General features: G+C 58.5%; 1 protein-coding gene across 4 annotated transcripts; it reads right to left on the bottom strand.

Annotated features, from left to right (window-relative positions):
- Window positions 1-1,992: 1,992 nt before the first annotated feature.
- ARHGEF15 (Rho guanine nucleotide exchange factor 15) lies at window positions 1,993-13,482 on the bottom strand. Of its 4 annotated transcripts, XM_084862707.1 has the most exons (17): window positions 13,140-13,482; window positions 11,092-11,753; window positions 10,514-10,846; window positions 10,216-10,270; window positions 8,948-9,003; window positions 8,640-8,851; window positions 8,380-8,540; window positions 8,104-8,256; window positions 7,846-7,975; window positions 5,834-5,908; window positions 5,640-5,732; window positions 5,388-5,548; window positions 5,141-5,293; window positions 4,918-5,000; window positions 4,704-4,808; window positions 3,102-3,720; window positions 1,993-2,908 (listed from the first exon to the last, which is right to left on the bottom strand). In XM_084862707.1, the coding sequence occupies exons 2-16, from the start codon at window positions 11,702-11,704 to the stop codon at window positions 3,569-3,571; spliced, it is 2,535 nt and encodes an 844-aa protein (XP_084718833.1). In that variant the 5' UTR covers window positions 11,705-11,753; window positions 13,140-13,482; the 3' UTR covers window positions 1,993-2,908; window positions 3,102-3,568. The 4 variants fall into 4 exon arrangements, with proteins under 4 accessions (XP_084718833.1, XP_084718832.1, XP_084718831.1 ...); XM_084862706.1 differs by lacking the exon at window positions 1,993-2,908 and adding an exon at window positions 2,934-2,962 and having other exon boundaries at window positions 3,147-3,720; window positions 8,104-8,540; XM_084862705.1 differs by lacking the exon at window positions 1,993-2,908 and having other exon boundaries at window positions 3,083-3,720; window positions 8,104-8,540.
- Window positions 13,483-16,062: the final 2,580 nt, after the last annotated feature.

The raw sequence follows: 16,062 nt of genomic DNA, 5'->3' as shown, positions 1-16,062 counted from the left end.
CCATAGAAGGGCCAGTGCAGAGAGGTCAGTGCTCTGTCCTATCTGCATTCTCACTGAATCCCCGTATATGGAGGCCACAAACATGAGGAGCAGGACTGGGGGGCTGGAGAGAGCAGAGAGAGAGAGAGAGGGAGAGAGAGAGAGAGAGAACCAACAGGACCTGGCTTCCCCACCTGGTCCTCCCAGGCACCTCCCCCGGCCAGAGACACACCTGTGCCTCCCGGAGCCTATGAAAATATGACTTTCATCCACCTCCCCAGCACGATAGAATGTGAAGGCATGGAGTGATGGCAGCTTCAGGACCCCCCAAAGGGGTCAATGAACCTCTCTGCCACCTGGAACATTTGTCCCGACCCCTGTCACCCCCACCACCATGCCTGGAACACCAGACAGGACAGCCCTGGGAGGCTTCTCCCGTGAACCCTCCTCCCACACCTACGAGAAAGCTGCAGAAGGTGCTCAGAGGGGCGGGAAGGGTGAGGAGCGCCACAGGATGGAGAGGATGCGGCAGGAGTGCAGCTGTGTGACAGGTGGGTCCCCGTGGAGGTGTGCAGGGGGTGGAGGGAGAGAATTCACGGCTCCCCAAGTTACCTACAGCCACGGTGCCTCCTGTACCACCCCCCTCATCCCCCCTCTGTCTTCCTTACCCCAGCCCCAGCCCTCCTCCCACCCACCTTCTCCACACTCATGGTGGTCCCGCTGCCCCACAGCCTCCCGCTCCCACATAGCTGTCCTTCGTGCCCCTCGCCCTCTCCGACAGGCCTGCCGAATGCACACCCCTCCCAAGCTGCACACACTCACTTGTCACCCCAAAATGGAAAGGGGCTCTGAGATAGCAGAAACAGACAGGCCCCTTTCCTTCCTGTCTCTTCTGGAACGTGGGGTGGTATTTTATGTGCCTTTACATCCCCAAAACAACTCTTACCTGGTCTTTGTCCTCCACTAGCCATTACCCCATTTCTAGGGCACCTGAAGTGCGGTACGGGGGCCTCCTCGGCGGCAGGCTCAGGGAGGGGTTGGGGAGCTAGGCAGTACCATACATGGGTCATATGTGTGGCTTTGTGTGAGCCTCCTCTGTCTGTCTTTGCGTGAGCCTCCTATGTCTGTCTGTCTGTCTTTCTTTCTCTGAGTATGAGAGAGAAAGAGAGAGAGAGAGAGAGAGAGAGAGAGAGAGAGAGAGAGAGAGAGAGGAGTTTGATGGAGAGAGGTTCCACAACCAGGAAACTTAAGAAGCAAATGCCCCTCCCCACGACCACTACCTTTATTTCCCGGACTTCAATCCCTTTGACGCCTTCCCAGGGCTGCTTCCTTCTTGTCATTTGTGTCTCAGCTCAAATGTTACCTCTACGATCTTCTTCAAAGCGTCAGTCCACACACCCCCGCCAGCGCGCATGCGCGCGCGCACACACGGAGTATTCTACATCACAGCCCTTGCTGTATTTTCTCCATAGCTGCTACCTGCCTTTACCTTGCTCATTAAATTGTTCACAATTGGGACTTGTTCTTCCCACCTGGCCCCTAACCCAGAATGGAGGCTCCTTGAGGACAGGGCCCTTGTGTTCTTCGTCTCTGTGTCCCCGGATCTTAGAGCAGTGCCTGGCACATAGGAGGCACTCAGGAAACGGGTGTGGAACTGATTGGATTAAACCCAGGGCTGCTTGGCTGGTCGGGAAAGACCTTTATTGCTGACTGCCCTCTTCATCCTGCTCCCTGCACCTCCATCCGCCCCTGGAGCCCCAGCCATACCTGGCGCTGCCCTATCTTCTCCCCCACCCTGCAGGAGCCCCCACCCCCCGCCACCTGCAAACCCCCCGCCACCGCAGCCCTGGGTCCCGGGCAGGGTGAGTGGGCCGACACACTGGAGCCTGTGCCTCGTCTCCAAGCCCAGTTCCCGGCAGAACAGACTGCTCTGGAAGAATCCCTTTCCAGCCAGCCCCACCCGCCTTACAGAGCCACACCGGGAAACCACGGCTCCCTTAAGCACACAGCCCCCAGAGAACCTCAGTACAGCCCACCAGCATTTATTGAAGGTTTCTCATGTGCCAGGCCCTGTGCCCGGCGAATCTCCTAAGTCACAGACATGCCAATGCCAGCGCTTTCTCCCTCTGCGTCTCTGAGTGTCCCTGCGCCTCCGTGGTCAGCGTGGCGGCTTCTGTCCCGGGCGAGTGTCTGTGCGTGAGTGCAGGGAAGGTGCGGAGGCCTCACTCAGAGGCCTGTGCCAGGCCCGGGCCCCACTCGCCGGCCACTGTCTGCTCCTCTGTCAGTCCCTCGCCTCCTCCTGGCATCACACGGGGGCAACTTCTCATCCAGAAGCAGACGCCCTCCATTCTCTGCCCACTGCCTGGCCCCACGACTCTGTGAGAGGACCGGGATGAAGGCAGGAAAGCCCAGACGCTCCTCAGCTGGCCCCTGATCCACAGCTTCCGTGTCCTGGGGTCCGAGGCCACGGCTGGACACTGATTACAGTTCAGTTGGGGGCTTTCCCAGCAAAGACCACAGACGCCACGCTTTGGGGCGGGGGAAGGGCTGGTGGGCTTCGGGGCCCTCGCACCCCAGTTACTGGCCATCTTCACCAGCCCCTGGGCTGCTCCGCCAGGCTGCTTGTCTGCTCCAGAACATCACCCTCCAGCGTCCGGGAACTCTGGCCCCCAAGAGAGCCAGATCCCAGGGCTCTCACCCCAGCTCTGGCCTCCGGCTGCCAAGCCACGTCCAGCTCATTCTCCTCTGGCTCTCAGGCTGCGGTCTTTCTCCGAGAGAATAATAGTTAACACGGGGGCTGAGGGGAGAACGGGGCAGTCAGTCTTCTGGGAGGAGGCAAGATCACACACATACCACACCCAGCAGACACACACACACACACACACACACACACATATACACATACACACACACACATACACACACCACACTCAGCAGACACACACACACACACACACACACATACACACACACACACACCACACTCAGCAGATACACACACACACACACTCAGCAGACACACACACACACACACACTCAGCAGATATACACACACACACACTCAGCAGACACACACACACACACACACCACACTCAGCAGACACACACACACACACTTACACACACACACACACACACACTCAGCAGATACACATACACACACACACACACACACATTCTCTGAGAAACACACTCTGGATTCTTCTAGAAGAGAAAACGTGGCTTGAGAGGACACAGGAAACACCCTGAGAATGAAATATAATACTTCTTAGGTTCAAAGGGCAGGGCTGGTTGTTGCTATAGAACCAAAGAGAGTCACTGCTGATCTCTTGGGTCCAGGTGAGCCAGCTCTGCTCTAAGCCTCTGTCTCCACTGGCAACACACTCAGACCAGCCTCATTCTCCCTCGTTGCCTGGGCTCCGACCGTCCTGTTTTCATTGGCTGCCTTGTCCCGAAGCTTGGTCCCTATTGGTTGCCACTAGAGGTAGTATTTCCACTTGACAGCGAATCCAATAGATAGATGAGCTTTGTCCTCTCGGTGCCACGCTGCCAGCTGTCCTGCCAGCCTGCGCCCCCTCCCCAGCATGCATTAGGATTGGGGGGCACTGGGGGTTGCTGAAGAGGGTCCAACAGCCTCAAGGAGCCTCTGGTGCTGGCGCAGGTGCCTCCTCCTCTCATGTTCCCCTGTGACTTCACACACCAGCTGGGCAGGGAAGGCCCCCGGAAGCCCCTTCAGCCAGCCTGGAGAGAGAGAGAGAGAGAGAGAGAGGGCCCCGGGGAGCGGGGGAAAGGGGCAGGTCAGGAGGGAAAGGAGACACCATGGGGTCTAGCGTCTGAGGGTCATGGCGAGCATTGGTAGAAAGGCCATTGGAGGTGGAGGTGACAATATCACCAGAGAGGGTCAGGGTCACTCCTCTGTCAAGCCCTGCCGTGGCTGCTCATCCCACTCAGAGCGGAAGCCAGAACCCCTGCAGGGATCTCTGAGGACCCACATGATCTGGTCCCTGCGATCTCTCTGACCCCACCTGCTTCTCTCCCTTCTCCTCACTCCCCTGAGCCACACACGCCTCCTTCCTGTTTGCTAAACATACCACCCACAGTGCCTCCCGCTGACTCCGGCTCTGACTGGGACATTCTTCCTCTGGATGCCCCCGGCCCAAGTGCCTCAGCTCCATCCGGACATGGCTGACACACATGGTGCCTCCTCGCTGAGGTCCACCTAACCTCCCAGTTTAAACTGGTCACCCACCCACCCCCGCCACCCCTGCCCTCCCTGACTCTGCTGCCCTTCCCTTTTGGCACAGACTCGGCACCTTCAGGCGCACTGCATGCCATTTCCTTTTTATCTTGTTTATCCTCTCCTGTTTCTCCTCCCCTAGAATGCGTGCTCCGCACCCAGGAATGTCCGAGAAGAGCGAGCGGCCGCTCCCAGTGCTCAGTAAGCGTTTACTGAGTGAAGAAATAGAAGAAGCTGCCGAAACCAGTTTGGCTCAGTGGATAGAGCGTCAGCCTGCAGACTGAAGGGTCCCAGGTTCGATTCCGGACAAGGGCATATATCTTGGTTTCGGGCACATCCCTGGTGGGGGGTGTGCAGGAGGCCAGCTGGTCGATGTTTCTCTCTCATCGATGTTTCTGGCTCTCTATTCCTCTCCCTTCCTCTCTGTAAAAAAATCAATAAAATATATTTTTAAAAATAAAAATAAAGAAACAGAAGAGTCTCTCACCTTCAGGGCTCTTGTGTAGGTTCTTGGGGGCAGCCCTGGACTCCGGACTCGGTCCCTCAGTCTTGACTGGTGTAGAAGGCTCTGAACACGTGTCCTGGGAACATTCTGGTGGGGGTGGGGTGACATTACAGCAGGATCAAGGTCATTCAGCTTCTCCCCCGTATTTCCCCTTCAGGTTCACTTTTCCCTCCCTCTCGCTCCAGGGGTTACTCACCACAGTCCTCATAGATGGTGTCGGGGGAGCAGGGGAGGGGGCCGGGGGTGGGGAAGGCTCCCAGCCAGCGCTGCATGTCTGATCTGGTGGGACAAGGGAGGGTCCCCGTTGGCCCAGGAGATCCTGCTGGGGGTGAGGCAGGGGCCACGGAGGAGAGAGACTGGGGAGGGGGTGGTAGGCGCAGAGAGGTCAGATCAGGGTCCCGTTAGGAGACACAACTCACAGGGAGGAAGCCTGGAGCAGCCGCTGGGTGGGGCGGCCCTGGTGGTTGCTGAGAAGGGAGAGGCGGAACGTGGGGGGTCCAGATGGGTCCGGAACCTGCTGGGCCTGGACCAGGGAGCGATGGGCGTAGTCCAGCACCTGCAGCCGCTGCCCACTGCCCAGGGAAGAGGGCGTTCAGACGGAGGGAGAAGTCCCGCGGACTCCTCCTCCTCACCCCTGCCTGGGCTCCCACCCTCCCTGGGACCCACCTCTTGGGCTGCGTGATGAGCAGCAGGTCACTAAAGAGCAGCAGGCAGAGGGGGGTGAAGCGGGGGCGCGAGGTGAAGAGCATGCCCCCTCTCCGGCACCCTAACTCCGTCAGCTCCCCCTGCAACTCCAGGCGCCTCGACCAGGAGACCAGGGGCAGGGCCTGGGAGGAAGCAGGGAGGAGGTTCTGGCTTCGCGGCACAGCACACCGCGGTGGGGAAAGGGGCGGCGGGGAGTCTGGACGGGGGCCTAACCTTGACTTTGTGGAAGCGCAGCCTCTGGGTGAGCCGGATCAGCTCCTCCGTCTGCTTCATGCGCCCCACCTCAGCACTGCAGCGCTCGATGATCTGGGTGAGGGAGGGAGTCACTCACCCCCATTCCCTCCCACCCTCCCTTCTCCCCGACCCCCTCCCCGCCTCCCCGGGCCTCCGCAGCCCCCGCAGCCCACCTTGCTGATGGCACCCAGGGCCTTCTGGGCGTTCTCCTGGCGGCTGGACCCCTCCTCTGTCTGGTGGAGGATGTTCTGAAGACAAGGAGGAAGGGTGACTGGGCCCCTTCTCCTGGCCCTGGGGCTCAGAGGGGCTGCAGGTCCGGGCCCCTTGCCGGGCTTGGCAGGATGCTCGCAGGGCTCACAGGGGGTTGGGGTTCGCAGGGCTGAGGAACCAGCCTCAACAAAGCCGAGAGACCTCACCCTCACTGTCTGCCTAACCCTGAGCAGGTCACGTTGCCTCTCTGAGCCTCAGTTTCTGCATCTGTAAATTGGGGACAGTGCCCACCTAGCCTACCAATGGAGGATGCAGCAACGTAATACATGTAAGGTTCTTCACATAGTCCTTGACGCATACTACGGTAAGTGCCGAAAGAAGGTGGCTGTTATTTCAATAATTACCAGCCACAACTATCAGTAAAAACAGTAAAGCACAGTGGTTAGAGTGCCTGGAATTAAACTTTGTCTCCATCAGTGATTATCCGGATGACCTGGACAAGTGATTGAACCTCTCTGTGCCTCAGTTTCCTCATCTGGAAAGTGGATCAGTCATCGTTCCTACCCTCACACAGTCATGGGTAGGTTCTATATTAGAACCATGCCAAGAACAGAGCACTCAGCGGCTGTTTAGCTGCTATGGTGACGTGTGACTGTTTTGCCTGCGGTGGGGTGTATGAAGCTGAGGAAGACCCAGTAAACTGGGGAAATATGAAAATGCTGCTCATCTAGGTGGGAACGCTTCTCATTGGCATCCCCACACTGAGCGACCTGGTTTAGGGAGAAGTTTCTAATCTGCCATAGAGTTTCTCAACCTTTATAAAAATATATTTTTGCCGAAACCAGCTTGGCTCAGTGGATAGAGCATCGGCCTGCGGACTGAAGGGTCCCAGGTTTGATTCCGGTCAAGGGCATGTACCTTGGTTGTGGGCACATCCCCAGGAGGGGCTGTGCAGGAGACAGCTGATCGATGTTTCTCTCTCATCGATGTTTCTAACTATCTCTCTCTTCCTCTCTGTAAAAAATCAATAAAACATATTTTTAAAATATATATAAATATATATTATTGATTTCAGAGAGGAAGGGAGAGGGAGAGATAGAAACATCAATGGTGAGAGAGAACCACTGATTGGCCAACTCATGCTGGAGATCGAGCCCACACCCTGGGCATGTGCTCTTGTTCCGAATCATACCTGGGACCCTTCAGTCCACAGGCCGATGCTCTATCCACTGAACCAAACCAGCTAGGGCTCAACCTGTTATTTTTTTAACTCAGTATCACCCCGCTAAGGAGCCTTTGTAGAAATGTAATACCACAGATATGCTGTACATCTTTCATGCACCGGGGCCCTTTGAAGTACCACAACCATTGGAATGTTTAAGACTTTTTTTTACCTCCCAAAGGATGAACTTTGCCTCCTTGGGCATGATACCACCCCCGCTGGGAAGGTATGCAGTGAGAGGCCCAGCCGAGGTGACCACCACGTTCCCTCCGAGGCCCAGAGAGAGAAAGAGACTTGCCCAAGGTCAGTCAGCCGGCTGGAGGCAGAGCAAGCCGAGACCTCCTGCCTCCAGCCGGAGGTCCATTTCCTGCCCCCAACACGCTCCCTGAGACATTGGAGGAGCTCGAGGCAGAGTTTGGTGGGTCCTGGACTCCAAGGCCCCGACTGGGTCTGATTTAGGGAAGCCCGTGTTCGTGGTGGGGAGGGGGAGGGGGTGGCGATGGCGGGGCAGGAGGCCCCGGGAGTTGGTGGGCAGGAGAGGCCGGCCCCCGGTACCTGCAGCAGCATGCGGAGCCGCAGGGGGTGTGGGAGGGTGGCGATGGCGGGGCAGGAGGCCCCGGGGGTTGGTGGGCAGGAGAGGCCGGGCCCCGGTACCTGCAGCAGCATGCGGAGCCGCAGGGGGTGTGGGAGGGTGGCGATGGCGGGGCAGGAGGCCCCGGGGGTTGGTGGGCAGGAGAGGCCGGGCCCCGGTACCTGCAGCAGCATGCGGAGCCGCGTGATGCGCTGGAAGGGCAGCAGCAGGAAGGACGGCAGCGGGAGCCGCTCACACTTGGGGAGGCTCTGCAGCCGGCGCAGCTCCGCCGAGAAGCGCACGTTGGTGTCCCTGCAGGAGCAGCCGGGCCGCTGGAGTGGGCCTGGAGGCCCCGGTCCCCCAGCCTGCCCTGGCCCGCACCCCCCCTGCACCCCGGCCTTCCCCCACAGCTGTGGCCCGGCCCCTGCCCTGGAGCTCACATAAGGCGGCTGTAGGTCTCCTCCTGGTACTGCTGGTTGCGCACATAATCCACGTACACGGAGAAGGGGCCCACCGCGTGGACGTGTACCACGTCGCAGAGGTCGCTGATGTGGGGGGAAGAGCGTACGCGGGACAGTAACGCCTCCAGAAACCTGAGGGGTGGGGAGCAGTCGGTCACGAGGGGTGGGAGGGAGGGGGGCAGAGAGCCAGGGGCCCCGGGACAGGCTGGAAGTGAAGAGGCGCTCCGTTCGCCCAGAGGGCAGGGCCCCACTGACCACTCGCTGACTTCCTGGACCCTCTGCACGTTGGAGAAGAGGGTGTGGTGGTCCCGGGGGGTGAGCGTGTCCCGGAGGGCCTGGCTCCGCACAAAGGTGTCGGTCAGCAGCTGCAGGGAGCGCAGGTAGGAGGCCTCGGAGGTCACCACCTCAAACAGGCTCTGCGGAGGGAGGGCAGGGGGGACATGGAACCGGTGCCCGGCCAGCCCGGGGCCCAGCCGCGCTCCCGCCTGCCCCGGGCCAGCCCCCCGGTACGCCACCTCCTGCAGGCGCAGCTCCTGGGGGCTGAGCGTGTCCAGGAGGCCGCTGGCCCGCACGGCCGGCAGCTCCTGCCACAGCGTGTTCCGAGGGCCAGGGAGCCGGGCGAAGGCGGGGGCTTCTCCGGGGCTCGCTGGAGAGGGGCTCCCCTCCGCACTGACCCCCCACAGCTCCTCCGACAGCACGGCCGCGCGGTAGGTCTGGTACAGGGGTTCTGGAGAGCAGACGGCACGTGAGGGAAGGCCAGGGCCCCAGAGCCCTTCCCCCGGCCTGCTGGCCACAGCGGGGACCCCCAGGCCCAGAGGCTCACCATCCTGCAGCGGCACCTCCCAGTTCTGCTCCTTCAGCTCCTTCAGGCCCTCATCCCTGTGGAGAGAAAAAGGGACGGAGTCCGCCCAGAGCTGACCCTGCCGCACACCTCCAGGGGCGCCATTCAAGTGACAGTGTCAGGTTGAGTGCGGGAGGCCCTGGTGGCTCCCCAGACCAAACCCCAGATATATATATATTTTTTTTTTAAATATATTTTATTGATTTTTTTACAGAGAGGAAGAGAGAGGGATAGAGAGCTAGAAACATCGATGAGATTCATAGATCAGCTGCCTCTTGCACACCCCCTACTGGGAATGTGCCCACAACTAAGATGCATACCCTTGACGGAATCAAACCTGGGACCTTTCAGTCTGCAGGCTGACGCTCTAGCCACTGAGGCAAACTGGCTTTGGCACCCCAGGTATTTTTATGCGCCTGTCGTATGGGAGGCCCTGACTCAGCGGGCTCCGTCTACATCCGTTGTCCCAATACTGTGTACCAGAGACGTCCACGTCTTTATCTTCCCAGCCCTCTCCCGTAGCAATCGCCATCTGAAATGTCCTCTGTGTCTCAGGGAGACTCAGCCTGGGAAACCCAAACTCACTCCTTCCCTTCCCCCGCAGCCCTGTCCCTCCTGTTCTGGTTACCACACACCCATGCCCCCAAGCTAAAACCCCAGGAGAACAAACACCAGTAAATGCTTGTGGAATAAATGAATGGGCTCAGGTGAGCTCTGAGAGTGGTGGGGAATCTAAGGTCATTAACAAGCCCAGACGAGGTGTCCTGAGGTGTCCGTAGTTTAAGGTGACAACAGTCCCCGATTTTTAACAATTTGTCTCGCGGGATTTTTTGAAAAAATTGGGACTTTTTTAAAACGCCGCGGGAAGCGGGACAAATTGTTAAAAATCGGGACGTCTGGTCACCTTACCGTAGTTGCCAAATAGACTTGCAGACAATAATTACAATAGAGGCATAAGGTGGGGGGACTACAATAGAACACTTACTAGGGACCGGTTCTTCACCAATGTTATATGATGTGGTTGGTATGCTTACCCCCATGTCACAGATGAGGAGACCGAGGCCCGGAAAGGTTAAGTGACTTACAGAAGGTCACAGAGCTGACAGGGGACAGCGCTGGGATTGGAAACCAGGGCTGCTGGTCTCTAGAGCCCTGGGCAGCCTTCACTCCACCTTCGTGGAGGTGGGCCTTAGCAGGACTACAGAGAGCCTGCCCTCAGGTAGGAGTAAGGCGGGGAGGGTTGTGGGTACCTGCCCTCCACGGTTGCTGGAGCATCGTTCTGAGGGGCTTCATCTGGACTGATCCCTGGAGAGAGAGCCCGGAGCGAAGAGAATAATAAATCCCCAGAATCCCCACCCGACTCCTGCCTCCTGTGTCCCACCAGAGACTGTTACCATAAAAACTACAACTCCCAGCAGCCCTAGAGCTGCAAGTGGTGGAGAAACAAGCTCAGGGCCTATTGGGGGTTGTAGTTTGTTCATCTGTAGACCTCTACCTCTCCATCCCTCCCCCTTCCAGCCAGAGGACCCACTCTCCCAGGCCCCGTACCTGTTTGGCTTCCATCTTCAGAGGGCACATGGAGATCAGGCTGAGGGGGGTCCACAGAGATGGTGGGGTCCTGCCTGACCCGGGTTGGTTTTGGGGGTTTGAGAGGTGGCAGGAGTTTGCGCTCGGCAGTGGAGCGGTAGGACGTGAGGACCACCGAGGGGAGACTGTTGCTGGGAGGGTTGGGGCGGGAGCGGGAGGCCCGCAGCGGAGAGGCTCGGCAGACGGCCTTGGGACCGTCCTCATGGCCCCCCACAGGGACCCACCGGAGCTCCAGGCCCGGCCGGGCCACGTGGCAGACACAGGGGCAGCAGGGAGGGCAGGCCTGGGCGGCATCTGTGGGAGACGAGGTGTGCTAAGGAAAAGGCCCTGGGCCCAGGGTCCTTCCCCTTAGCCTGCCCGGCAGCTGAAACATGGCCCAGCCCCATCACCTACTCTTCAACCCCGACTCCCTTCAGACTCCCAGAAATACGGAAATCCAGTTTTTAAAAGGTAGCCCCTGAAAGGACCCAGCCTTAAACCACTGAAAACAAGACAATATGAGCTGGATCGAGCCCACCCTCGCCCCATGAAATGCTTACCGGGCGCGCCGTTCTCCTGGGATCCCCTCCTCCGGAGGCTGCCCCGCGGGGTCTCTCTCTCCCCGTTCACATCCACTCCCCCCTGGGGAGCTGGCTCCGCGGGGTGTGCCGCCTGGGCCCGGTCCTCGGCCCCCCATTCAAACTTGCCAGCCAGTCTCCGCACCGTGCCCGGGGCCGAGGCAGGGCCGTCCTGGGCGTGGCCCCGGGGGGCCGCGTGGGGCGGGGGCAGAGGCGCGCGGGGTGACCCGGAGGGTTTGGGTGGGGGCACTGGAGACCTGGGTGCAGGCTCCGGGGAGATGGAGCGCCGGGACACCGGGCTGGGGGTGCTGGGAGGGGAGTCTGGGGAGGCCTGGGAGTCCAGGCTGGTTTTAGAGGCTGAAGGGGGCAGAAGGGCAGGGGGCTTGAGGGAAGAGGCGGGGGGTTCCCAGAAGATGGGGGAGCACATCGGGGTGGGGGCATCATTGGAGGTGCCGGAAGGTTCTTGAGGAGAAGAGCCGTTGTGGGGGGGCCCCGGGGACTGGGCAGCCCGAGGCCGAGACGGGGGGCGTGGGCGGATGATCCGAGGGGGCTTCTGGGTAGGGGGTGTCGCTACAGGAAGAGACGGGTCTGACATCTTCCTTTGAGCTTTTCAAAGGAGTGGGGGGCTCTGCTGGAGTCATCCCCTGAGGAAGAGGGAGGGAGAAGAGAGAGAGAGAGACCCTTATTGGCACCCCCTGGCCTGCCCTGGGTAGACAAAGCCACTAAGCAGAACTTTGTTTGCCAGTAAATCAGCCAAGACTTTGGAGTCAGGAGGGAGGGCTGCTGTACTTCCTCTCCTTCTCATCTCCAGGCTTCTCTCCTCACCTCTCACCCCTCTCGCTCCCGAGGCCCCTCCCCGGCAGCCTTCCTGGGCCCTCCCCGTCTCCCTTTCCCTCTGGCCTTGAGCTTCTGCAGCCTCGGTCTGGATGGAGGAGACAGTGAGGCTAGGGTGGGGGTGTCCCAGGAGAGACTCAAGGCAGGGGCGGGGGTCCAGGAGAAGGGGATGGGGAAGGGGAATTTAGCTGGCCAGTGTAGCCACAACGCATCTACTTGATGGATTGTGTGTGTGTCCACAGAGTGAGTGTGTGAAGGTGTGTGAGTGTAGTTTGTGTGTGTGTGTGCTGTTGCCAGTGCTGTAGGAAAGGCATGTTGTGTGGCGTGTCTCGGGAGTGTACTTGCTATGTGCTCACCCGGTGGTGTGGGTGGGAGAGCGGGGTGCGTGTGCGGGGTGTGGGGGGAGGGTGCCAGGTGAAGGCGCTCGGTGCTCTCTGCGTGGGGACGTGCGCGCTGTGAGCGTCTGCGCGCACGCACGCCCATGCTGGCGGTGGGGACGCATCACTGTTTCCCTGCTCCACTGGCCCTCCGCCCCCCATTTCCCAGTTCCTCTCTCCGGACTCTCCCTTTCCGGATTATTTTTAGTCTCCTTTTCCTGCCGTAAAGATTCCTGGAGCCTCTGACCCCAAGAGACCAGGAGGCCCCGGACATGGTCTCTCCTGCCCCATCCTCTTGCCCCTGCCTGCCCCATCCCGCCATCGGGGCGCAGAGAAAGAGGCCCCCGTGGGAGCCTGGGTCCCGCCGGGACCCCTGAGGAGACCAGCGTGAAGGCAAGAGCGTGGGGTCCTGAGCTCCACTTCCTCCCTCCGGGAAGGAGGCTGCGGTCCTGAGAGGGCTGCAGGGTCAGGGCTGGGAGACGGGGGTGACCCCCAACTCCCATCAGAAGTCAGCTAGAGAGTGAGACCCCACCCCCACCCCCACCCCAGGCTCCAGATCGGGTTCTTGAGGAACGAGGCAGGGTGGGGGCCTGGGCCGTGGACTGTGAGCCTTGCAGCTCCTCGGCCTCTGTGTCCTGGCAGGAAGCCCCTTATCATAATGACCCGGGCAGTGGCCTGGCTGCCCGGCAGCTCCTCCCCAGCGTTGCCCCCCTCGGGGGATCCCGCCCCTTCTCAGGTACCTTCCTGGACGGTTTACTCCCGTTCCCACCCCCCACACCGCCTCTCTCAGGGAGCCAGGTATTGGGCCCGAGCACTTACCCTGGAGTCCTCTCCACTCTCAGTCACCTCCTGGGGCTGAGTGAGTAGGAGCAGGAAACAGGAATCAAATCCTCCTCCCACCGGACGCCCCCCCAAAGCACACCGCTCTCCACATGCGCACACCGGGCTCTGGACGGCGCGATGGGCCCGTGTCCTGGGGTTCTGAGGCGGACAGGGTCTGGGGAGAGGCTGGCACCGGGTGTGGACAGCGGGCTATTCTGTGTGTGCGAGCGCGCGTCCCGTCGGCGTGGCTGTGCAGACGGGGGCTCCCGGGCTGGAGGTGAACAGGGGTGGCTGAGGACGGGTGGGAATGGCACAGAGCTGGGCTGTCACCTCTGGCTCAGCTGAGGGATGGTGCGTGCGCTCTTCACGGCATGTCTGCCACCTCTCCCACACCTCGCCCGCCCGCCCGCCCTGGTGCCTGTCACCTTAGCTGCCAGCCTGCTCCCCGAGAGGAGCCGGCCCAGTTCCACACCGAGGGGCCCCTCCCCCGGTCCCCCACCTCCCCCCCTAGCTCTGCAATGGCTCCCCCTGAATTTACCTTTATCTTTTTGGAAGTGGTTTCTATTTTCAGCCTGTCCTGCCTGCCCCTTGGAGCAAGGAGTGTGGGGCCAGGTCTCCGAGTGCCTGTTCCTGTGTTTCTGGGGCGGGAACCGAGGGCCCAGATTGGGATCTCAGCAGAGGAAGCCAGTTCCTCAGCCCCACCCGGCCATTGTGTCAGGCGTGAGTGTGTGTGAGTGTGTGTGAGTGTGTGTGAGTGTGTGTGAGTGTGTGTGAGCGTGTGTGTGTGTGTGTGTGTGTGTGTGAGCGTGTGTGTGTGTGTGTGTGTGTGTGTGTGTGTGTGTGGAGAAGGGAGAGGGGCGAGGGGGGAGGTGGGGAGGAAGACCTGAGGTCTGTCTCTCTCCGGAGGATATGACTTTGCTGGCCCCCTGCCTGCTCCCCATTCCCAGTCGCCGCCTCTCTGGTCCCCTGGGAGGCTTCCATTGGCTGGCAGTGAGCACCCCTGGGGGCGATGGGGTGGTCTCTCTCACCTCTAATTCGCTCTGTGATTGAGCAGCCCAGTTGCACGGCTGGGGGTGTGCCCTAAAAACAACTGAGGGCCTGGAATGAGCCACACCCCAGGCTGAGAAGTAGGGTAATGGGAGGAAGATTGGAAGGGCAGTTATGAACACCCAGGTGCCTGCCTTTGCCAGACCTTCTCACATGTGTACACACACTAAACAAGACCCTGGGAAGAAAAGCCAGAAAGCTGGAAAAAACACGTTTTAACGCCTTTTTCTTCAGAGTAAAAGCCGAAGTCCTTACAATGACCAAGTCCCCGGATATTTTCCCTCTTGCCTAAACTCCCCTCTCAAGCACACTGCTGCCTCAGGGACCTTGCACTGCCTGTGTCTTCTGCATGGAATCCTCCTTCCCAAGACATCCACATGGTGAGTCAGTCCTCACCTCCTTTAAGGATTTGCTCAAAGATCGCTTTCTTAATGAGGCCTGCTGCACCATTCTTGACAATTTCGGCCCACAACCTCACACCGCATTTTGGACCTCCCTCCCTCCACATAGCATCATTCATTAGAACATACCACATAGTTTAGTATTAAATTGTCACATATATAGTTAATTGCCTTTTACATTAGAAATTGAGCTTCCTAGAGGTAGGATCTGTATCTGTTTTATTCACTAATACACCTCAAAGTTCTGGAACAGTTCTATCTCTCCCTCTCCCTTACTCTCTGAAATCAATAAAAATATTTTTTTTAGCCGAAACCAGTTTGGCTCAGTGGATAGAGCGTTGGCCTGCGGATTGAAGGGTCCCAGGTTCGATTCCAGTCAAGGGCATGTACCTTGGCTGCAGGCATATCCCCAAAAGGGGGTGTGCAAGAGGCAGCTGATCGATGATATTGCTTAATATTTGATGAATTAATATTGCTTAATATTTGATGAATTGAACCCCACAGTCTACTACTCCCCTGACTCCCCTTTCGTACAGACCATTTCCATAATTCTACTAATTCCACCAGTTTCCCATCACACACACACACCCACACACACACACACACACACACACACTCCAGGACCAGGCACCTAACCTTCCAGCCCTTATGTCTAGATCCTTTTGGTTTCCTGGGAAAGTAAATCTCTCTCCAAAAGCGCCTCAGAGACCCTATCAAGAAAGCTAGATACACATGTGTAACCAAACAAATCCGGATTTGTATTGTTTTTACTGAAATGGAAATACCTTTATTAGTTTTGCTACTTACAGAAATACCATTGAAAAAGATAACTGGCCCAACAGGCATGGCTCAGTGATTGAGTGTTGACCTATGAACCAGGAGGTCATAGTTGGTCAGGGCACATACCCAGGTTGCAGGCTCCACCCCCGGTGAGGGGCGTGCAGGAGGCAACCAATCAATGAGTCTCTCTCATCATTGATGTTTCTATCTCTCCCTCTCCCTTACTCTCTGAAATCAATAAAAATATTTTTTTTAGCCGAAACCGGTTTGGCTCAGTGGATAGAACGTTGGCCTGCGGACTGAAGGGTCCCAGGTTCGATTCCGGTCAAGGGCATGTACCTTGGCTGCGGGCATATCCCCAAAAGGGGGGGTGTGCAAGAGGCAGCTGATCGACGATTCTCTCTCATCAATGTTTCTGACTCTATCCCTCTCTCTTTTTCTCTGTAAAAATTAATAAAAATATATTTTTAAAAATATATATTAAAAAAAAAAGATAAAACACACACACACACACACACACACACACACACACACAAAAGATAACTAACCAAAAGTTATCAGCACGAACATGAGTGGCACTCGGCCCCGCATGGAGCAGCCCAGGTTTGAGCGGGGATGTGCGCAGAAGTGGAATTGGATGGGTTGGGCTGCCCAGGACCTTTACCTGCCCTCCCTGGCGGGTCTCAGCTCAT

The sequence above is a fragment of the Pipistrellus hanaki genome, assembly GCF_964339955.1.
Source record: "Pipistrellus hanaki genome assembly, chromosome: 16".
In the NCBI taxonomy this organism is placed as follows: domain Eukaryota; kingdom Metazoa; phylum Chordata; class Mammalia; order Chiroptera; family Vespertilionidae; genus Pipistrellus; species Pipistrellus hanaki.
This window is presented reverse-complemented; position numbering and strand designations above follow the sequence as displayed.

Bases quoted from the DNA above. Each gene is read 5' to 3' on its own strand.
- ARHGEF15 (XM_084862706.1), bottom strand. From the start codon at position 11,704: ATGTCAGACCCGTCTCTTCCTGTAGCGACACCCCCTACCCAGAAGCCC. The intron at 9,004-10,215 runs GTACCCACAACC...TTCTCTCCACAG, and splicing joins CCAGCAACCGTGGAGGGCAG to GGATGAGGGCCTGAAGGAGC. The intron at 8,852-8,947 runs GTGAGCCTCTGG...TCTGCTCTCCAG, and splicing joins GGAGGTGCCGCTGCAGGATG to AACCCCTGTACCAGACCTAC.